The sequence below is a fragment of the Enoplosus armatus genome, chromosome 6, assembly GCF_043641665.1.
Source record: "Enoplosus armatus isolate fEnoArm2 chromosome 6, fEnoArm2.hap1, whole genome shotgun sequence".
Classification (NCBI taxonomy): Eukaryota; Metazoa; Chordata; class Actinopteri; order Centrarchiformes; family Enoplosidae; genus Enoplosus; species Enoplosus armatus.
Window position 1 is genome coordinate 12438595 of NC_092185.1, and position 23362 is coordinate 12461956.

The 23362-nt window shown below is 41.7% G+C and overlaps 2 protein-coding genes across 4 annotated transcripts; one reads left to right on the top strand and one right to left on the bottom strand.

Annotated features, from left to right (window-relative positions):
- Window positions 1-885: 885 nt before the first annotated feature.
- Window positions 886-10552, bottom strand: kcnc1b (potassium voltage-gated channel, Shaw-related subfamily, member 1b). Of its 3 annotated transcripts, none has more exons than XM_070907062.1 (4): window positions 9989-10552; window positions 5563-6478; window positions 4745-4918; window positions 886-995 (listed from the first exon to the last, which is right to left on the bottom strand). In XM_070907062.1, the coding sequence occupies exons 1-4, from the start codon at window positions 10550-10552 to the stop codon at window positions 886-888; spliced, it is 1764 nt and encodes a 587-aa protein (XP_070763163.1). The 3 variants fall into 3 exon arrangements, with proteins under 3 accessions (XP_070763163.1, XP_070763162.1, XP_070763164.1); XM_070907061.1 differs by lacking the exon at window positions 886-995 and adding an exon at window positions 3525-3664; XM_070907063.1 differs by lacking the exons at window positions 886-995; window positions 4745-4918 and adding an exon at window positions 3525-3689 and having other exon boundaries at window positions 5585-6478.
- A 1949-nt stretch (window positions 10553-12501) lies between these two features.
- On the top strand, window positions 12502-22782 carry LOC139286820 (CD81 antigen-like). The gene is made up of 8 exons (XM_070907739.1): window positions 12502-12567; window positions 14319-14433; window positions 20795-20892; window positions 21008-21082; window positions 21186-21299; window positions 21423-21521; window positions 22431-22514; window positions 22693-22782. The coding sequence occupies exons 1-8, from the start codon at window positions 12502-12504 to the stop codon at window positions 22756-22758; spliced, it is 717 nt and encodes a 238-aa protein (XP_070763840.1). The 3' UTR covers window positions 22759-22782.
- Window positions 22783-23362: the final 580 nt, after the last annotated feature.

Genomic DNA, 23362 nt, shown 5'->3' on the forward strand with positions numbered 1-23362 from the left:
GGCACTTGTCCAGTATGACGTGTGTAATGTTTTGGCATCGGTTAGTATTGCATACTATTATACCAATTTGCATGTGTGCAGAAAAAGAATAATGATCAATTTCTACATGATTGTCAATTAAAATGTACCACAGAATAATTATCATTGTATGAGTTCATGCACAGTATTTTATATATAGGCTATCTTTGTTAATTAAAGTGTAGTTACATATGAAGATAAAGCAGCATTCAATTAATGTTCAATATCTATAATTTCTTTCTGAAAAATTGGCTTGGCCAACTGAATAATTTACTAATTCCTAACAGCACACTTTACCATTTTAATTCCTCATTAATACAAGGAATGAGTGGTGTTTTTTTTAAGTATGACCTTTTTTTTTCATTTTTTGTGGATGTTATCTCTTTGATGCCTGAAAACATACAAAGTAATGTTAAAAAGTTCACTGGTGCAAAACAGTGCAAAAGTCTACAAAGATGTGACCATGACAGTGCAAAGTTAACGATTTGTTTTCAACTGTTTAGTCTGGCTGACATGACATGTGACAGGTTTTTGCTGGAGGAAGGGGGGGTGGGGGGGTGATTAAAATCGGAGCAACATTTTTTTTTCTTTCAACAGAAAAAGCACACAGATATTTGATGATCACTCAAAAACATTGGTACACACAACTTCAGCACACAAAAAAGCGTATTTACAGCACTGGCACACACCAAAAATATAGGCACACAAATTACAACACAGTAACCAGTCACAGATACTGAGCTACATAAGGCTTGACAACAAAACTTCCTCAGTGCTACATCTATGCTGAGTTTGTGATGCACAGGTTGTCACTGTCACACCCATTTAAAAAGACTAAGTAATACACACAACAATGCTACAGCACTATCAGGTGGGTGATGGGCCATTATGGGTCATACACATAGTGGTTGGTACACCATGGTTCATAACACAAACTGACTCTGTTGGTTGTCTGCTCCGGTGCTGTCGCTGGGTCTCTATAAACATATAAAAAAACAATAACAAAAATAAATTATTACACAAAGTATGTATAATGGTGGAAATGATGGCGATGATGGATACCGCTGAGACGCGGAGAGAGGTGAGAAATGACACTAGCTTGGAGAGTAAAGAAAATGTGCTCCGTTAGTTCCTCATGGTAAACGACAGGTTTACCATGTATTTCCCATGCTTAGCCAAGGCATCAGACGACGACGTACTGTCTGTGTGCAGAGGCTGGACTCTGAGTCGGTTAATAAACATGCCCGATCATGCTGCGTTTTACAGGTTGATGTACAGTAGTTCGGTCATTGTCATGCGGTTGTTTACTTTGTGTCATGCTCTCACAGTCACCTCGGTTTTTTTTATGCTCTCTTGGACCCGGACACAGGTAGACAGAGGGTCAAACAGCAGTTGAGAGCACTAGCTGTAAGCTAGTGGGAAAGGAAAAATGTATGTATGCATGTGCTGTTGAATAAAAACGGAGTCTAAACGCTCATTGTGTATAAAATTTATTTCATGCAAGGACTTATATTTACATATTTTATTTGAATACTTTTTCTGTTGCATAAATGTAAAATACATGCATTTACCTTTCCCCAAGTAGACCCACATCCCATACTGTGTCGTATTGTACTTTTTTTTTTCACTTGAATTGCATGAGCATATAATTCACCTGCACCTCTTCACATCAAATCTTCACAAGGTTTTTTTAAATTTTTTTCTAAATATATAACGTCCAATAATTACCACAAGAGACATGACTCGAAATGTAAAACTCTGCTCATTCAGAATAAAAACAAAACTTAGATGAGTTGCTATACTTAGATCTTTTTCTAGAAATTAACATTCCTGATTGGTCAACATAAAATTTGTTAAAGTGCCCTGAAAGAATTGTGCATAATTATCGGGACAGGATCAATACATGTAACAGTGACTGTATTGATGTTTTAAATCAACAGACATACATACTGCAGGAGTCATCGTGACACCTCTGGTTGATCTAACTCGATATATTTTGGCTTTGTAAAGTTGCCTGGTCCCCTTTAATAATATTGTGTGCTTTATCATACAAAACATTTTCTTGAGATGTGGACTATAAAATTAGTATTTTCAGCTGTTTAGTTTTTTTTCTGCTTGGAGCTATGTATCCCCTAAAGTTTAAATCCTAGTATGTGTTAGATGGTGTAACAATAGTAACCAAGAGGGCATTTTTTTCTGTGATTAAGGGTACTAGGTTGGTGCAAAAGGTACAAGGTGCACCTTGTAAAATAAAGCTTTCGTTACACTGTTATGAGCATGGTATAAAGTGTATTGATGCTACACTGGGAGCACTTATGTAATATCATGTCAATTTATTACTCACATTTACTTTGCCTCACCAGGTATGAAGGCACCGTTGTTTTATAATTCATGAGTTTTGCCTTAATTTAGGCATCGCAGCAGAAATAGAAGTTGCTGAAAACTACCGATACTGTTTAAAAACTCAAAACTACCAGTAAATATATTTGTATAAAAACTATTTATGCTCATAACAGCATTAGTTGGCTTTATGACAAATTGTTCAAGTTAAATCACACTATTTTAGTTGGAGACCCCAGTCAAATAAATACAAGAAAATAAATATATGAATTTGGGGAAAGGCAAAGAATGGCAGCTACATAAAAATCTCTGCTATGACTGAGTCTCTTGTAAAGCTGTCTCAAAATGCATAAAAAAATGACAAAGCTTTAGAAGCTTTTGAAAGAAAAAGGTTGTTTTTTTTCTCACAGGTACTGCGATACAGTTAGCTTCTTGTTGAACATAATTTCTCATGCAGTTCATGCAGATGAACAAACAGTTTTAGTTCTGTTGACATTAGATGTATTCATTACTAGTATCATAGGAATTGTCATCATCTCCATATTGCATTGGACATCATGAACATCATGTTCAATTTTTTTTTTTTTGATGGCCACTCAGATAACATTGAGTCTTGTCTGGACTTTCAGAATGATAACGTCTCTACTTTGCAACGTACAAAGCACTTAAGAGGAGTTCCCTTAACAGCTGGCAATGATACCTTTTGGATATGTTTTAAAAGCCATGTGTTGTTCAGCATATTATTAGCAGGGGGTTACATCTTATGAAAATTTCTTTCACAAAATTGTAAAAAGCAGATGAGATAAAAGTTATTGGCAGAAGAGTATGCGAGATCAAAAGCAACAGAGCAACAGGCAATGATGTAAACACAGGGAAAGAGTGGGGTTAGCCTGTGGTAGAAGTAGAACAGTGCTTTGTCTGCAACTGAGGTGACCCATGCAGAGTGGCATGTGCCAATGTTTTCTAGTGTAGGATATGATGACACACCCAAGGAGAACACTTGGGAGGCTTGAGTATTAGCACAGTTAAGATACAGTTTTCCAGAAAAATAAAGAAATAAAAATGGAAAAAAAGCAGGAGCGAAGGCAAGTGTAAAAGGAACAGGAAAAGATAAGGAGGAGTGTGGACTGGCCTTCCAATGGCATTGTGTCTGCTACTCAACCATGCTACATAATGGATGGGATGGGAGAATGTGAGTGCTGCATTAGACAGGGTGGGCTGCAGGGCAGGGCGGACACTGAGGACACTCCAGAGGCATCCCCGCTCATGCCAGACATGCTGTTAAGGCTCCAAGGCTTTTCATAACCTTCAGTTGAAAAACAGAGAACGTTCTGAGTACACTGCAGCAAAAATGTTTTGGTGTTCCTCACTGGTAATACTACACCTGTTGCTTTCTTGTTTTTGTCTCCAAAGAAACAGGTCAACACAGACTTGAGACAGATCCTTATTCTCCATGCATTGAGTGCATCAGGAGTACAACAGCATGCACCGGGTGGTACTGGAATGGTTCGGAGTAAAACACTACAAAAGACTCGAAAAGGTAGGCACCTCAGGCAGGGAATGTGTTCTCAGCTACAGGTAGAATTTCATACTGTACGCCATTTACTGTTGATGTGCTGGCTGCACACACAGCTGGAGATTAACATGACTTTTTTAGAGGAATGTTCTGTAGATTAATACTAAATAAATAAACAAAAAGGGTTTAACCCTGCTGTTAAAAGTGTAAAAATTAGTAAATTAGAATTTGTCCTTTAATAATAATAATAATAATAATACTTGACTTTAGCCTTCCTCCATTTGTGTTGTGCTCCTTCACCATACTGATAGCACCCATCAGCAAGACACTTCATGCACCGTTATGGTCAAGAGCAATGTACTCATAAGTAAGGATCCTGCATGGTATTTATCATTAAAACACATATACATACATGGTACACGCATAGCACATAAATACTTTCTTAAGACAACACATTCTAGATCATATAAATCTCGAAAATAGCTTTCTTGCTTGTAAATAAATAAGGGTATTACATTATGCATGGTATCAAAAAATATATTATGTAGATGTGGACAATTATTATTGACATTTGTGGTGATTGTGCTTGGCCTTAACAGATGTTATTGTGACTTGGAATATATACAATTCCCAAAGGGGTGATTGAGGAGAAGCAGCTGCTGTGAAAGTGTGTGAAGGTTGTAATAAGAGGTTTGCAGTTGTGTGTGTGTGTGTGTGTGTGTGTGTGTGTGTGTGTGTGTGTGTGTGTGTGCCTGTGAAAGACTGAGGCGTAACACTCAGCAAAGAGGGAAAAAAAGAGGGTGTCCTGTCTACGGCCTACAGGGTGTCAGTGTCTTACGGGGGCCTGTGATTGGCTGTTACTGTACGTACCCCTCCTCACTCTGCCCCCTGTGTGGTTGGGGCGTTCAGCAGTGGTGACCAGGAAGCAGGGCCGCTCTCTGTCGCTGGGGCTGAAGATTTCCTCCGGAGATATGGCCTGGTCTATATGAGGGCAGTCTTCGTTGGCCAGAGCTGCGTTAGCTGCCTCACCGTTCAGCTTGGAATCTTATAAGAAAACAATAAAGAAAACAAAAGAAAAACAAACGAAAAAATCTGGTTTCATATACCAGCTTTTTTGAATTTAAGTGCTACATTTTTTAATACTACTACCTTAATGCACATAGGGGTTGAGTCGCACAATAATACTGCATGTACAGCTGCTGTCTAATGTTTGCCTTGCACTCTGTCGTTCCATATGTTTTTGAGCACAAACTGTATCAAAGGTCAATATATCTTTGCACTAATACCACCAGAGGAATTCAAGAGGAAGTCAAGTAACTCCGGCGTCTACTCATATGTTCTTAACATTACAAATAGGTGATGATTACCGACTCTTAGTTAGTCTTAAGAGAGAGGAGGAGTGAATCACTGCATTAAGAAGTGCAAAATCAATAACAAGATTACTCACGGTCTGCCTCAATCTCTCTGTTCTCCTATCCAGAGTAAAATATGCTTTTTATTATATATTTTATTGATTGTTTTCAGTGGGAAACTTATTTGTTTAATCTCATGCGTGAATCATCAGCTGATTAGAGTGTGGGAACAGACAAACAATGAAACAGCTGAATAGTGATATGGCTGCTTCAGGAGGACAGAGAAGTGATGAGACAACGATATATACGATAATAGATTTCTTCTTTGTTTCTTACCTTGAAACTTTATCTCGAAAACGTCGTCATGGGGGATGGGGCTCTGAGGTTGGGAGCTGATGCTTGACTTACAGAAGTTTGGAGAACCTGGTTGGGGTGCCCGAGGGATGTGCCTGTTTTTTTTCTTTGGTAGTTTCTGTTTTGCCATGGCCAGCGAGTAATACATTCCAAAATTGTTGACAATCACAGGGACGGGCATGGCGATGGTCAGCACACCTGCCAGGGCGCACAGGGCTCCGACCAGCATACCGGAGGTCGTCTGAGGGTACATGTCTCCATAGCCGAGGGTCGTCATGGTCACCACAGCCCACCAGAATCCGATCGGGATGTTCTTGAAGTGCGTGTGCTCGCTGGCTCGAGGGTCGTTGGGGTTAGCTCCAATCCGTTCAGCGTAGTAGATCATAGTAGCAAAGATGAGGACACCGAGGGCGAGGAAGATGATGAGGAGAAGGAACTCGTTGGTGCTGGCCCTCAGCGTGTGGCCCAGCACCCTCAGTCCCACAAAGTGACGGGTCAGCTTGAAGATACGCAGGATCCGCACAAAGCGGACAACTCTCAGGAAACCCAGCACGTCCTTAGCTGCCTTGGAAGAGAGCCCGCTGAGGCCAACCTCCAGGTAGAAGGGCAGGATGGCCACAAAGTCGATGATGTTTAGGGCGTTCCGAATGAAGTCAAATTTATTCGGGCAGAAAGTTATTCGCATTAGAAATTCAAAAGTGAACCACACCACACAAACGCCTTCGATGTAGGTGAGGTAGAGCGCAGTCTCAGTCTCCTGGTAGGTGTGCTCCACGGTGATGTTGTCCACTACCTCCATCTCAGTGCGGTTGATGATGGGGTTGAATGCCTCGTGGGTCTCCAGACAGAAGGTGGTGATGGACACCAGAATAAAGAACAGCGAGGCCAGAGCCACCCACTGAGCAGGAAATATATATAGGGTGCAGAAGAAGAAATAGAGGGGAGAGGGGGGGGGAAGGTGGGGAGGGTGGAGGAAGGACAGAGAGGAGAATGGACACAGTAATTCATGCAATGCAATCAAGCTCAGCGGCCCAGCGGCAATTCTTAGCACGACACAATGCAATTCAATCTATTGTCTGAGACAGTGGCATTGACACACTCTCTCAACCCCCCCTCCCCCTCTCTGCTCTCTAGGTGTCTTGATTCAGAAGTGTCATTGTAAAAGGGACAATCAATGCGAGCTCGCCGTTCTTGCTTCTCTCCCCTCTGCTGTATCTCAAGGTCATGACATTTTCACTGGGTATGCTACATGCAGAATTACAAAGAGCGAGGAGCAGCAGCAGCAGCAGACGGGACATTAGTGTCAACCCCCATGACTAAATTTAGCTGGGGCTCTTCCCTTCAGCACCATCACTACAGTAGGTCTTCCCTATGCAAGGTCATACTGTCCAGATGATCATCTCTTGGGAATCGTAGTGAGCTGAGAGGCCTCATGAGCTGAGGACAGACTTTAATGAGAAACCTATATTTCCCCTAATGGCACAAGTGTACTTTAGCCTTCATTGTGTATTGATTGGATGATCACATTTCATCACATTTAGGCTCTGCTATTTCTGATGCATACTACATGGGTGTAAGAGATACAGTATTCTCTCCTGATTATTGATTGCAACCCGGTCCTCATGTTATCCTCCTCTGATCATGCTGCACTGGTTTACAGTGTGTTACAGCTCATGTACTTAACTGCAGTTTGAATGGGGGGGAAAAACAGCTATATCTTCAATGGGAATCTGAAGTCAATAGATCAGATGGTGGACAAAGAGGCAGACAGGAAGAGTGGATATGTACTTAATCATCCTATGAATCACAAAGGTTGGATCAATAGCAGCTTGTTCATGCATGGATGTCTTTATGAGAGTGAGTGAGGCTCTGTGGTGCTTCTCAAACTAATGCACGACATTGTTAAGCAGCTGGGAGGAGCAGTGAATGGCATCAGGGAAGAGGTTAGTTGGAGTGGGGCATGTCTGGGCACGAGGAAGTCTCACATATATTCCACTGAGCAAAGGAAACCCAGCAACTTAGTCAGTCCGTTCGCAGTGTGTCACCAAGGCAGGCATGCAGCCCGGGATGGAAAACAGGCCCTCATCATATCATTTCATCACCGGCAATTCATGGCATTGTGCTGAGGAAATCGCTGCTGCTTATGAATGTCTGCTTCCCATCGATGTTAGTATGATGGTCCAGAGGGAAACTGTGTGTTACAGCACGCTGACTTCTGTTCTGTCAGCAGGGCTGTCGTCTTTGTTCAGTGAGACATCACTGTTCACCATATGCATCTTAAAACTCGCACATCAATTTACACACTTTAATATAGCATGTGAATGGTGTTGTGGGTTTTTAAATTCTCTTTAAATTCAATACAAAATGTCCACCTGACACCACTTGATTTTGAATGCAATTAAATACAAAACTACATAAAAATGTCGGTTTGTCAAGCTAATAATGCTCAGCTGTTGAGCTGTAACAGAGATTTTGTGTCAAGTTTTGAGGCATTAGGACAGTGTATGTAGTGTTCTTGTATTGGATTGCATAACATTGTTTTGTCCACCCCCTCTACAGTATGTACTGCACAAAATAACAAGTACTCCCTAGAATATAATACAGTCCAATTCAACTACGACCTCAAAACATAACAGATTGGAATCCACAGCAAAGGCTGGAGAACCAACTCAAGCGAAGTGGACAACTGCCCTGGGGGTCCCAGAGCTTCAGGGGTCCCAAAAGCCACAAATTTATTGTCAGCTGGTTTGTGTTTTAATTGCATTTAATTATTTGCAGGTCTGTTTGAGTGTCTTGTCTGCATTCATTTAAATTTACATGGTGCGTATTCCTGAATGAATTAAACTAAATCACCTCAAACAGGGTGAGTTAATCCGGCTGTCAACACCTCACCAATGCAGTATTAACAGATATTTTATATTTTAGGTTTATTGACAGTAGATCTGAAACAACTAGTCAACAGTTAATAGTTTTTCAAACATGCCCCAAAAATAATTGGCTCTAGCCTCTAAAATGACAAGGATGTGTGAAGTTCTGGACAAAATAAGCAGTTTGAATATGTTAACTTGGGCTTTAGAAACTCAGGATGGGCATTCTTCATTATTTTCTAGCCCAAATGTATTATTCAGTTATTCAATCGAGAAAATAATTAGCAGACATCTCGGTGATGAAAATAATACTTAGCCCTAACTGACAGGTGCTCTTGTTATTTTATCAATTAGCAAGAGAGTTGAAAAGTAAACATCACCATCACTGCCAGCATGTTTCAGTGTGTTAAAATACTCATTCTTATAAGCTACTTTCATGTTGACCGCTGATGCCTCCTGACACACACTGGCTGGCTGAGCCCTCTGAACATCCCACCCTTCAAACTGTTAAACAAACGCTGCATCTCATCAGAACGCCTCTTGCAGTAAATGATGTGTCTTTGTGACAGTTAGGAACAGTGTGGCCTGGAGGGAGGGTGACAGGCCAAGATTGTTTGCTCCTTATTGGCTAATTCTCACTGTTGCTGGCAAACTACATGCCTACAGTGAAATGCAGTGACAAGGGTTTTCCACTGATGTATCCACTGTGAATAGAGGCTGTAATTAACTCAGAGGCTCAGTTCTAATTAATGTTCTTGCCAGTCTTGCTGGAGATCTGTCAGTCCTCGCTCTCTGCTTTGTCTTGCTCACTGTTAAAAGTAGGACGCATCAGAGGAGCTTTCTGCTTTGGGAAATGTCCCTGCATGCAGGAGGTGAAATTTGAAAGGTGTGTGTGTATGTGTGTGTGTGTTGGTTGAATTGCTTTCACTAATGCTTGCTGTAAGAGTGAGAACATGTTGACTTGCTGGATGGGGCCCTGATAACTAATTACAGCAATCAGTCTGCTACAGCTGTTACACCAGCGTGCAGCACAGCGGTCTTTGTAGGGGGCAGTGGTCAATAAAAACAGAGATCTGAAGGTGTAAAGTCACTTCATTGTCAACATCAAGAGGCATTGCGCCCAGATGGAAAAGTGCCCATAACAAAGACCAGAAATGTCACCTCTAACAGCAACCTCATTTTTGGCTGGAGGTCTGCCACTAAAATTCTGGTGGTGCCAAAGATCTGGTTTCCTAATGTGTAGCTGACCTATTTAACCAAAGAGCCAGCCTGCCCAGGGATCCTTGTGTCCTGGAAATATCAATCCAAAGAGTTTCCCCCCTGGGAGGGCAATTTCAAGGTCATCAAAAGCCTCTCTAAACCTCCCAGGGCCCTCAATATTTGGTTCACCATCAAGGGACAAATGCAAAACAGAACCACAACTCAACTCGAGCAGCTTTGCAGTGAAACAGGTTTTTAGCTCAGGATGAGCCTCCTAGTGAGGTTTCAAATCTTAAGTTCAATATGAAGAACAAAGAGTTAAAGAGTTAAAGGCAACTCACCCTTGCATATTTAGAGGAGTAAGGGTCCTCGAACAGAGCCCAGACATGCTTCTGCCACCGGCTCCACAGGCTTCCGCTCCTGGCATCATGAGTGTCTCCCTGCGCCAGCCTCCTTGTCATCTCATCCACATCATCCTCAGCATGCTCCTGCTCTGGCTCCGGATCATCGTTCGCCAGGTCTAACAGCCCCCCCCCGCCGAAACTATCAAGGGCCTCCTCTGCCTCCCGGTGCTGGCGATAGGTCATCCAGCAGCATGGCTCCACGTCTGTCTCATCAATGCCCCAGAAGGCCAGTTCCTCCTCATAGAGGGGCCCGCAGACATCAGCCGGGCAGTGCAGTTTACCTGTCCTGTAGTAATTGAGGATATGTGCAAACACGCCGGGGTGGCGGTCGAAGAAAAATTCCTCGATCTTGGCATCATAGTCAAAGTGGTTGGGTGCATCAGGCTCGGCCAGCCAGGACAAGCGTGTGCCAGGTAGAGTGCGCAGGGTGCTGCGGTATGTCTGATGTCTGATCCCTCCCACGTTTATCACAATGCGATCCTTGTCGTCGCTCAGGCCCATTGCGTCCCCTAGGCATTTCTCCAATAAGTTCCCTTCATCGCAAAGGTGAGTCTAGGCGCACCGTGCAACCATGCACATCAGTGATTAGACTGACGGAGACAATTACTGAAGGGGAAGCAGCGCCACAAAGCAACCTGTCGTTTCTCACCAACTAAGAAGGAAATGCTTGACACGCATCAGGCTGCGTTCCCTCTAAGCCCTGTATTTTCTACAAGCTGCCATGCAACTGGAGGATCATAGACGCGTATAGCTGCCAGACTCACAGGATATGGGGTACTGAATCGAGATCCAAAAATTAAGAATGGACGTCACATCGTCAGTAAATCCAAGATGTCGAGATAAAAGGACAAACGCTGGCAAATCCCCCCCCGCCAGCAGAATGAGCCCAGCTCATTGGACTCCCCAAGTTGCGGTAATTGATCAGATGAGTCCTGAGCAGGTTTATGACTTTCACAGCAAGGTGACTGCGGTGGTGCTGAGCGGACAGCGCCTGTCCGGCAGCTCCTGATGGAGACTCAGTCCCTCTGTTGCTGCCTACAGACTCACCTCCCTCACACCGACGCTCCTCTGTGGGCTCCAGCAGCTCTTTGTCTCTCCTGCTCACAGACTTTCCCTTTCAGTCATGATGCACTGCTGAGAAGGAAACGTCCACTGTCTATTTGAAGGGAGGGGAAATGCTGTTTTCTGTGCTGCGTGGTTAAACAAAAAAAAAATAAATAAATCAGAGATGAGAGGGCGACAAAAACCTCCTCAAAAACGCCCAAACTGCCTGTTATTCACACCGTGCCCAGCTCTTCTCTCAGATCAGATGGAGCATGCCCAGTGAAGGACCCCGCATTTGTCAAAACACGCTGTCAAGTTCCCCAATTAAGGCTGTTTGAAATTGTCATCGCTGCCCAATTCTTGTTCCCCCTCTCTCTCTCTCTCTCCCTCTCTCACTTTACGTCGTCGCTCGGAGGAGTGACGGTCGGTCAGCTGTGAACAGTCAGCGGGGACTCATCGTCTTCATGCACAGCTGCCGGGAGAAAGGTGTGACCCTGGAGACATGAACGCGCAGATCCGCCCATAACATCCAAAAAGAGTCTGATCATATATCTTCTCACGGCGTCATGATTTACGGCTGTGAGGACTCAGGCTGCAGTCTGCACGCCTGTCACTGAACTGACGGTGGAGATCAATTGGAAACAAAGAGTTGAGAGAATTTACAGTTTTTTGTTTTTTTTTGCTGCACTTGATCTGTATAATAATTAGCCACCAGAGCCTCCACCTGTGTTTAATGTGCCGGCAGAGGGCGCCATTGCTCACCGCTATAAAAAGGTATATTTTTTGGTCCCGTTTGTTAATTAACGTGAGATTTTAAAAACATGTCAACAGATTAAAACTATGGAAAATTAGGCCATCATCTAAAGAACGGGTGTACCGGATCCAGGATGAAGGATTTCTTAACATTCTCATTTTTTTTTTTACACAATTTTCTCAAAATACACATTGCACAAGTAGACCTGACGTCTTATCACTGTGATGCAGATTTTTTAAACGTGTTTTACTATTAAAATGTTGAGGATTGTTATTCCTTTCTTTCCTTTTCTCAGGAGAAACATGGGAATGGCCCTGAGTTTGTCCTACATTTCATTTGGCCACGACACATTTTTTAAACTTGCAGAGGAACAAAGTAGGGCCCGTTGTTCTGCTCGCTCTTGCGGATGGGGAGCTTGTTGTTCCCTCAGCCTCCTTCTTCGCCTCCTGTCCGCTTCACTTGGTGGGCAGTTCTCCGTCTCGGTTTTCACTCTTGATTTATAAAGGAGGAGTTTGCAGCACAGAGGCGTTTATACTCCAGCTGGCCTGAATAAAGCGAGTCCACTGGCAGAGACTGTGTGATCCGGGACAGTAGACGGGCCTCTCGAGCTGTTTGATTTGGGCTAAAGGACGAGCTGATAAAAGCAGGCAACATGGTTGTGGCGGGCTGCACGAAATGCATTAAATACATGTTATTTTTCTTTAATTTTATTTTCTGGGTGAGTTGAACATATTTTACTCTGAAGTTGCTTTTTGAATTTGAGCCTTTGATGTTTTAGTTACTTTTCCCTGCTTTCTTAAAACTTTCTTGCTGTGGGATGAAGCGGCCAAACAGCTGCACATTTACACATGTGCGGAGCTCAGGGCGTAAAACTGAGAGTTGATAGAAGTCCCGGAGGAGATGCACAGAGATTCCCGCCCTGCTGTGTTAATTATGCTGCTCCGTCTTTGAGAGGAGAGCAGCATCAATGGAAGAGGCACAGCGCACAAAACCTTGGCCAGGCAGGAGCTGAAAATGCTCTCACCCTTCATCAACAGTCAGTTTCTGCATGACCGAGCACCAGTGCAAGGTGGCCGAAAGAGAAGGAGAGGGAAGCACTTCAGACTGGGTGGCCGTCAATCTCCTCGGTCTTCTCACCAGGATAATAGGCTACTTTTTCCCTCCTTAACTCTGATTGATATCCATCGTTGGATATCATTGGAATTAACTCATGTTTATATTAATCAAACACTCCAGACAGGAAGGTCTGGTTTCTGAAGTTGTTTTGGATGGAAAGATTTGTGTCAGTATTAGATGATTTCTGGTTATATGGAGGAGTCTGGTTCTCCCCCAAATTAAACAGGGGGATTGCACAGGGCTAATAGGGTTTCTGGGGGAGGGGAGAGCTGTTTCCCTCTGACATTTCCTTTGTTCCTACCTGGTCACCAGACTGCAGCATTTGCATTTATTGTAACATTCACCCTTCAAACTGAACTCTCCTTGAAGTCATTTCAGTAATAAGGGACTCGCCACTGTAGTTCAGCAGCCTAATGCAGCTGTCTGCCTTTTACGCTTCATTACATCACATGAGATTTCCTGCAGATGTGCCGTCCACTTTATGTGTTCACTCGTGGCCTTGCACAGTCAGAATTGGTGACTTGTTTGTGAATTTCCATTTGGTTTGTCGGCACAGAGCGGTCGTCTTTTTTTAGAGTACAAAAACCCCATATCCTGGACACGCTGCAATTGATGGAGTGTTTCCTCTTTTGGTTTTGCTGCTGTGCCTGTCATTGCGAAAACTCTGAGTCCTCTCTTCCTCGTTACGCTATTTTTCATGTCGAGGATTCAGTTTCCTGTTTCTTGGAGAACAATGGAGTGCAGTCATGGCACTAAATGTGCAGATACCTTAACATAAACATTGGCATGAATAAAAAGAGCGTCTGCATGTGAACAACAAGTTACACTGGATCTGATCCTTCAGTACTTCTGCTCCATCAGCTTTTATATAATAACACTTTTATCAGGATATTTCTTTCCTTTATACAGAATAGAGGAGAGATAAAGGGAGATAAAGCTGAACAACAAAGTTCTTGAGTTGGCTTTAAACAATGCTGTGAAGACATGGTCTGTGTCGTAGGTCACGGAGGTGTCAGGATGTCCTTTCATCACTTCCCTTTAAGGAGAGTGGACAGTTCACTGCCTCATGGCGGAGCTGGACACGCACACACAGAAACATTAGCAGAAAGGTTTGGACACCGATTTGATCTTCGGAGAGTCAGGCTTTGTGTCGTCCTTGATGTCACTGCACTCTCTCTTGCCATCATATAAAAAACACCTTGATGGGTTTTTTAAAAAGTCTTAAAAATTGATAACTACAGGTTTGTTTTAATATTCATGCTAACATTTCAAATGGCTCTGATCCTCCCTGAGGCTTCTCCAAAGTCAAGAAACACGAAAGAAAATAATTAAAAACCTTTTTCTTTGGGACAGCTGGCCGGAGGTGTGATCTTAGGAGTGGCCCTGTGGCTCCGCCATGACAGTCAGACCAGCAACCTCCTCATACTTCAGTTTGAAGGCCACCAGGCACCAGGCACCTTCTATATCAGTGAGTATACACCATCAACAGTGGAAGAGCTCACACTCACTCCAGTGTTTAAATAGCATAAACAGTACACACACACTTTGTTTTTATGTTTAGGTATACATTATTTTAAAGTGGACTTGAAAAGCGGTTTTCCATGTTTTCATCATTACACCACTGGAGTCATTTTTCAAGGCTGGGAAAGCTGTTAAGTGTCCACTGAGCAGCTGTGGCCTCAGTTTGGGCATACACAGAGTGGATAAAATAACAAATACATCTCACATTATAATACAATCAACTTCAACAATACAACAAACTATGGGCTCAAAAAAGACCATAAACGTCATCTCCTCTCTGTCACAGTCTCAACAGAGATGATTATAGTCTTCACAAAACCACCTCCTGTAAGTCGCTTGATCATCATCTTGCGTCCCACCTATTTCCTTGTAAGCGTACGTTCTCCTTGAGACACTAGTTACTCTTCCTGTCGTACTCTTTGGTGTTCCCCATTCCTTGTTCTCCACATGATAGGAAGTTGACAAAGTGATGAAAGTCAACTAATTCACAGAAATACCTGTCTTTCATGCTGGGATCATGTGAGTGAAGTCCAGAAATGGTAGGAGCGGTGTTACCGCTGACAAAAGACCAGGAAACAGGACCTGCGTAAATCCGCAGCCTGACTTAAGGGTGGCACAGCCGGCGTCTACACCTCAGTGTTTTACTCAGCTGTCATTCTGACACTGATGACCGCACACTTTGTGTGATGTTAACTCAGATAAATATACATGTTTATGACTGCAAAAAGTCCCAGACTCGAGGCTCTTTCAAGAGAGAGGCCAGATGTTTCAAACAGATGTTAGGACATATTTGGGCTCCGTGAGCATGGTGCACAAATAAAGCCATCATGTGCCTTCTGTCGTTCGCACTTTAAAGTATTTGATCCTCAGGATTTTTCAGGAGTTTTGTGTTAATGCAGTGCAGCCTGCTGTGTGTATATGTGTTAAAGTATTGCAGGTTCCACCAAATCACAGAATCAGGAATATGTGTCTCCCTTGCGCTGACCGCATGAACTAAAGTCATAAATCATCATCATGTCTCCTTCTCTGCCCTCAGCAATCCACAGATTGGCCCTAAAACCTACAATACATGATCTGATTTAAACATTTCAAAGGTCCGTCGTCCCGGTTTGTTGTGGTGGTGAACTCCAGTGAGCCCACTAATTTACATTTGGGCTCCTGCTACGCTCCCATACTTACTCCTCAGTAAGTATACAGAGGGAATACAAACCCGTGCTTTTTATAGAGGGAAGGCACACTCGTGATTTTAAAGGCAGGGCGGCAAGAGAGGCCCACCCAAGCGAGATCAAGGGAATGTTTCTTTTTTTTGTCCCTCCCTTGAACATACGCCCTTGCATAATTCAAATAGCCTTGTACATCTGCACATTACCCCTCAAATTAAGAGTTTGGAGTGGATGTTTTTAGCATGCTGGCACACCAAAGTGGTATTTATGTAAGGCTGAAAATACACATTCTCCTACCTCTTATCCAGTGCCTGAAATCATTATTGGTGGCAGTTGTCAGTAGTCTGGTCTGGTTAGTGCTACAGCTTCTCATACTGTAGGAGATACAGTGAGTGTGACAGATTTTTGTTACACAAGATGTTTCAGCTGCCTTACACTGTATGTATAATGCAGAGCCTCGGCCAGAATAGCTTTTCTGCATTATTTCATAACACATGATAAAAAAGAAAGTTGCATTGTGGGTAAGCAGGCTGTGAAGAAGGCAAAATTAATGTGAATTAAATAAAATTGCTTGTGTATATCGTGCGTATATCATTGTACACAAATAGAAAGCATTCCTGTGAAGCCTCACAGCTACTGAAACCTGCTCTGTTGATACTTTAACCGCTTTGTCTAAACCGGAAATTTCTAACATCTCCCAAATGAAAATGGCAATAAAGAAAGATATTTTGGGTTTTAAAGTCCTATTTATTGCAACGCTGCCATATTTTTCAGTAATGAATCTGTTTATTGAAGTTCAAACAAAAGACTCCAGTGCTCTGATTCTCTCTCAGTCTGTGTGAGTAAATGAGACAGAGCTGCTTTCTACTGTTACTCTACAACAGACAGTTCAACTGCTATCAGTGCTCACCAGAAACTTCAGCTGCTTTCAATGACACACTTCAACCATCTCTAGCGCTCCCATTTAAACATAAATTTCAACCTTTATCACTACACTTCAGCAGAAAAATAAACTGCTTTCACTTTCTGCATGTTATCTAACACTTCAATTGATTTCTACTCTCTAACTGGCACTTCAACTACTTTAATGATATTTAAAGAAATATTTTGACATTTTGGGAAATGTGCTAATTCACTTTCTTGACGAGTTAAATGAGAGAATCAACACCACTCTCATGTCTTTATGGTAAAATATGAAGCTAGGAGACGTTTAGCTTAGCTTAGCATGACGACTAGCTCTAGCTCTGTCCGCCTAACAGCACCTCTAAAGCTCTTTAATAACACATAACACAAGTGTAAAAAAACGACAAGTTGTGAGCTCTCAGGGTGCTCGTAGGCAGACTTTGTTAATGTTAGAAAGACCCAACCAGCTGTTTACCCTTTAACCGGCTGCTGGCTCAAGCCTCATATTTAGCGTACAGACATAGAGAGTGGTATCGATCTTCTCATCTAACCTTTGGCAAGAAAGTGAATAAACATTTCCCAAAATGATGGTCTATTCTTTTAAACTGCTGTCACTGCTGACAGACCAAGTGACACTTCAACTATCATCTCTGAATTGTGAATAATTTTGAAGCTACATAGTAAGGTGGGCTACAAGCATATTGTGTAACTTTAACTTCGTATTTGTAATATTTATTGCAGGAGATCAATTGTTAAAGATGGTCTGCTCTGTCCCTTTTGTTCCAACTCTCTCTGTTAACAAGTTGACAGGAGGAAATGTCTTTATGGAGCCTTTTTAATAACTAATCTTCACCTCATCATTTATCCATTGACATACAGTATGACTGGGTTCATCTCAGTGTATTCGTGTCTCTGACAGCTTGAACATGGCTTCTCAGCTCTTTCTTTCTTTCTTTTTTAAGATACTGGATGAGAAAAAATGTCCAAATGGGGTTCTTCACCTCCCTTTTTTCCCCTCTGGAGATTACACTGGGTGACAAGAAATAAATGAACTTCCCCGGTGGTATAAAATTGCCTGTCTCCCTCAAAGTTTCAATGGCCTTCAAACCTCAAAGGGTGTTGTCATAGTAATGGAAGGCAGTGGAAGTAATGCCTGCTTTGCCGCATTGCAAACATCAAGTCCTGACAGAGAAAGAGAGACAGGAGGGGGGGATAAAGGAGGAGGGTTTTGAACTGCGGCAGAGAGAAAAAGAGAGTGTAGATGTAAGTATGTGGAAAGGTTGTGCGTGATATGTGAGGTGTTTGAGGCCTGCAAACACAACAGAGTCAGAGTCTCTTACTGGGTCTGTCTGTCCCTTTTAGGCCGCTCTGTCGGGCTACATTAGAGGCTGCGTGTGTTTTGTTCGCGTGTGTGTTAAAATAGGAAACCCAGAAACAGGCTGCTCCCAGACCGTCTTTTTTAAAAGCAGTGGTGGAAGAAGTATTCACATCCTTTACTTAAATAAAAGTACCAAGACGCTACTTTATGTGCTGTCAGGTAGTGTATTTCAGTGGTTCCCAACCAAGGGGCCGGGCCCCCTCCACAGGGTCACAAGATAAATCTGAGGGGTCATGAGATAATGTTAATGTGGCAGGAAAGAAAGTGCTGCGGCACAAATTTGTATTCATAGTTTGGACTTTTTTCTAATCTTTGCTTTTTTTGTGAAATATTGGATAACTTGACCTTTTTGGGTCTCGAAGAATTATTTAAATGAAACCATTTGACAAGTGAAGAGGGGAAATCGCTACTTGGTGGAACTGCTGATGGCCTCAGATACATCTGTAGGGCCCGACTAGCTTTTTTGTAATATGTTTTAAACTCTTAAAATGTTGTGAACCACTGGTCTAATCTTTAATGATGTATTTTGGAAGTGTGTTTTATAAGCTTATCATGTGTTTTATTATGTAAAAACCATAATCTGAAAAGTAACTGGTAATTATAGCTGTCAGACAAATGTAGTGTAGTAAAAAGTACACTATTTCCTTTTGAAATGAAGTAAAGTTCAAGCATAAAGTAATAAAATGGAAAAGTGTACCTGAGTAAATGTATTTGGTTACCTTCCACCACTGGCTAAAAGGTTTTCGTGTTAGAGTTGGGGGTTATATTTAGACTGTTGTTAAGGTACATGGTAAAGGTTGCTATGGCACTGCTGAGGTTATTAGGATGGATTGAAGTCATTAGACTATTTTAAAACAAACCACATCTTCTCTGACACTTTATCTCCTTCAGAGAATTTATTATGCATGTTATTGATTTTATTCATTCCTGCTGGATTGAAGCCACATAACCTCTAACAAGCCTTCCTGTAATAACACTGACACAAACAAAATAAAAAGACCCAATTACAGTCATTTGTATTTTGGACTCCGTACATAAGCTCCACATTCAAACAGCATTGCTGAAAATTCAGTTTCAAAGTTCAGTCTTGACCTCGGAAACAGCAGCTGACAAAAGACTCTGAAAATAGTTGTACTCACTTGCTGCTGCCTCTCATTTACACACACAGGCACACACACTTCAGACAATACATATGTTGAATATGTCTGTATATAAATAGATTAGACTTGAAATGTTTTTTCCTGTAATGACTTCCTTCATTTTCTTACTCATCCACCTTGTTGTTCATTTTGGCCACCATTGGAGATACCTCAGAAAAAGAGATTCTGATCTCAAGAGACCATCTCGGTGAAATTAAAGTCAATTAGAAAAAAATAAATAAATAAAAGATTTGACCAATAACCAGTGGTGGAATGTAACTAAGTACATTTTCTCTAGTACTGTACTAAGTACAGTTTAGAGGTACTTATGCTACTTTCTACTCCACAACAATTCAGAGGGAAATATTGTACTTTTTACTCCACTACATTTATTTGACAGCTATAGTTACTTTGCAGATTTGATTTTAAGTACAAATCAAAGGCTCAGCTTACAAAATATGATGCATTTCTGTAGATTAAAGGGAATCTCCACCAATTTTTGAAGTTGTATAAAGTCTTTTGAGGCTCCAGAGGGCCTGGATAAGTTTGATCATCGTTTGCATCGTTTTTTATGTCCATCTTGAATCCAACAGTGTTACAGGAGTCTTTTAAAGTATCCGGCAGTACATAAAGTAGTTAAAATTGGCTTCACATCGACTAACTACAACATTAAATTGCTGCTTACACATTATCACACAACAGTAATAATGTAATAGTACATACAATAATATAACATTCTGAAAGGGCTAACCTGATTTAAACCTACTGAATTCCTCTTTCACCACAAAATAATCAAAACTGTGTATTATGGGACCATTTTACTCAGCTTCAACAACTTTTAACTGTTTACTGATGACGGATGCATTTAGAGGAGCTTAGAGCAGATTGGCGGCTGGTTATGATAACTAATCTATTGATGAAGGCCTTCATGTCACCAAGTGCTTATTTGTACTTTAAATTAAACTCACCATACAGCTAGTGCAATAGATTGTTTTCACCTTCACTCTGTGTCCAGAACGTTTTCTTTAAACTGCCTGAAATACAAGCTCGACCTCTACTGTAACTGGAGCTTTATTGCTATTCATTGACTTTTTCCTGCAACAGGACTACCTATACTGGTGCCTGTTGAACATTTCTGTTTGCCATTAAAAGTTGTGGAAACCAAAATGTATTTTGTTTCATTGCCATGGATATTGGCCACTAATTGATTTTTGACCTTTTCATAGGTTAATACATTGCTCAAGCACTCAGTATAAATGTAGTTTAGATGCCACTTTATATCAGTTTAATCGCACAAAGACGTGTGTGTACATGTGGGTGGTTGTCTTTGTATTCACCTGGTTCTCCCTGTTTCCTGGGGAAGGATAATGCTCGGGGTCGGGGTTCAAGGGTCAGCACAGACGGTTTGTGAGGGGGTTGGGGGTGCCTGGAAGGCATTTCCTGTCCTGGCTGCCGAACAGAGTCAGCTCCTGCCTCTCTCTCTCAGGATCTGGGGGCTGTTTATCTCCAGGATGTCAATAATGTCATGTCATCCTACAGGGAGGGCAACGTCCAGGAAGTCCATTACCAAACAATGTGTGGATCAATGAATGGGCAGCAGGCACACACTGCTCCGACACTGCTGTCCCCTAGTGGTGCTGAGGACACAACGCCGCTATGAACTACACTTCTTTAAACTCTCATGTTTGTCAGATTGTCAGTTTGCTGTTGTCTCTGTGTTTACAGGTGTGTACATACTGATAGCTGTCGGTGCTGTGATGATGCTTGTGGGCTTCCTCGGTTGTTACGGTGCCATTCAGGAATCTCAGTGCCTGCTGGGGACAGTGAGTATCTCTCCCTTTTTGACTTTGCAGCTCCCGCACCAGCAAGTTGTGTCCAGCAGGATTGAAAGAGACTTTAAGGTTCAAATAATTTCCCTCATTTTCTTTCTTTCTTTAGTTCTTCTTCTTTTTGGTGATCCTCTTTGCTTGTGAAGTGGCTGCAGCAATCTGGGGTTTCATGAACAGGGACACAGTAAGCAACACACACACAAGCCTGCATTTCACTACTGCACTGAATGTTTGATGTTTGCATTGATTTTTGCGTCTCTAACAACAACTTGCCTGACTGTCCACAGATCTCCAAAGAACTGATCAACTTCTACGACTCTGCGTACATCAAGGCTGTGGACGTCTCCGGGTCTCCCAGTAAAGACTCTGCCATCCAGGTGCTGGATGTTTTCCACACTACGGTACGTCATGATGGAAAATCCTCACTTCATTGGGCTCCGATGCGGTACTGGCCTAAAGCAGTTGTTTTGTTATGTGTATAAGCATAAGTGACTTCTTGTTTCTGCTCTTGTTCTCCCCTTCAGCTCGACTGCTGTGGTAAAGGAGATGACACTGCTCTCTTCAAACAAGTCGTCGGCACCTTGTGTCCCAGAAAGTCTCCACAAGATTTTATGAAATCTCAGGTTTACACAAATTCTTACAGAAATTCACAATGAACACAATGGTGCAAAAATGTTTTTATTGGTTTAAAATATATTTCAGTGTCTGCAGTACAGACAGGAAACAGATTATTTATCAGCATCTTTAGAAAGAGGGACAAACTTATCAGTCTCTGATTAATTGTGTGTGTTTGATTGTTTTCCATACGGTTTATACTGTGATAGATGTTACTTTGGGTCATCTCTGGGTGTATGAGGCCACTGTGGACAATGTTTTAAATTAATGAGCAGGACTGCTTTATTTCAATATTGGATTTTTATTTGATGATTTTATTTTGGATCAATGTGATGATGTAGCTTCATATGTCAGATATTTTAATTTGCCTGATTAGCCAAAAATAGACATCCCTGTCTGATAAGTTTATCTATTTCTCCAATAATTTTCCTGAAACTTTACTTCACACCAAAACTCAGTCATAATTGACCAGTTTGGATATTAAAAGCTCTAATTTGACCTCAAAACGAGTGTTGTGTATTGTTAGTTGTCCAAAACTAGTGACACACATAGTGACATTTAAGTGTAATTTACTTTGGGTAAATAATTCAACAGTAATATGAAGAAATAGCTCTAAAACTGGTTTAAAACAACACATTGTCTTGGTGCTATATTAACCCAAATTACTTAAATTAAGACTTTAAGAATCCTTTTCGCCCCATTTGTCAGTATTTATGTTGCTAAAAGAAAACACATGACATAATTAATTATTCAGAATTGTGCGGTCAGAGGCAGCTGATATTCAGCACCTTGTTTTGATCGCAGACCCAGCTCTCCATTGCATGTAATCCATTACAGTGTATGTACAGTGTGATGGATAACAAAGATCTCATTTATCATAGTGGCGTGGTCTTTATTCTGCCTCTGTCTCCTCCCAGAGCTGTCACGATAAGCTGACCGAGCTGTTCTCAGAGAAGCTCTACCTGATTGGTCTGGCTGCCCTGGTGGTTGCTGTCATCATGGTGAGTGTCAGATTGAAAATGTGGATGGATATTTCACACGGCTGGAGTGTGAAACGATTCACAACATGGCCAACATTTCCCTGAAACTGCTGCTTGTACCAGCTGAGATAAGGACGCAGAAACTTGAATAGAGACTTATTGAATTAAGCTGTTCTGTCCTTCCCCCCCCCCCATTTAGATCTTTGAGATGATCTTCACCATGGTGCTCTGTTGTGGGATCCGTAACAGCCCCGGAGTATACTAGGAGTGGCATCAGCCCACATCAGCCTATAATGGAATTATTTTATGTGTTTCTATGCATCAGATCCTCCTCTTCCTTATGATTATATCACAGCAAGATGGATATCTCTGTTTTTCTTTTAGATTAGAAAATACAACTTGTTTTTAATATTGCTAATCCATCAACACTCATTTTACAATAATTTAGCTTTTATCAGTCAGATGCTCTTTATTTATCATACAACACTTCACATGAATCTTTTATACATGCAGTATGTTATGAAATATTTCTCTGAACTTAATGCTGTTTTTATGGATGTAAAAATTGTACATAAACGTGTCAAATGTTAATAACACTTAGGAGAGTCGATGTATTCCCTGATTGATTGTTTGTGATGCATCTCGCTGCAGCGATACAGTGTTCTAATGTAATTTAAGCAGCTGGGTTTCATTGGTCTAAGGTAATGTACTCTAACGATTATCAGGATGATGAGTCGGTTAGTGTGTTTTTTAGTTTCTTCTTTGTGCCTTATGAAACATCTTCATGCTGTCTTCCCTTTATTAACTTGTGAAACACCCACCCTTAAATAATAAGAAAAACAGTTATGTCTTCTTACTCAATCTTGTTT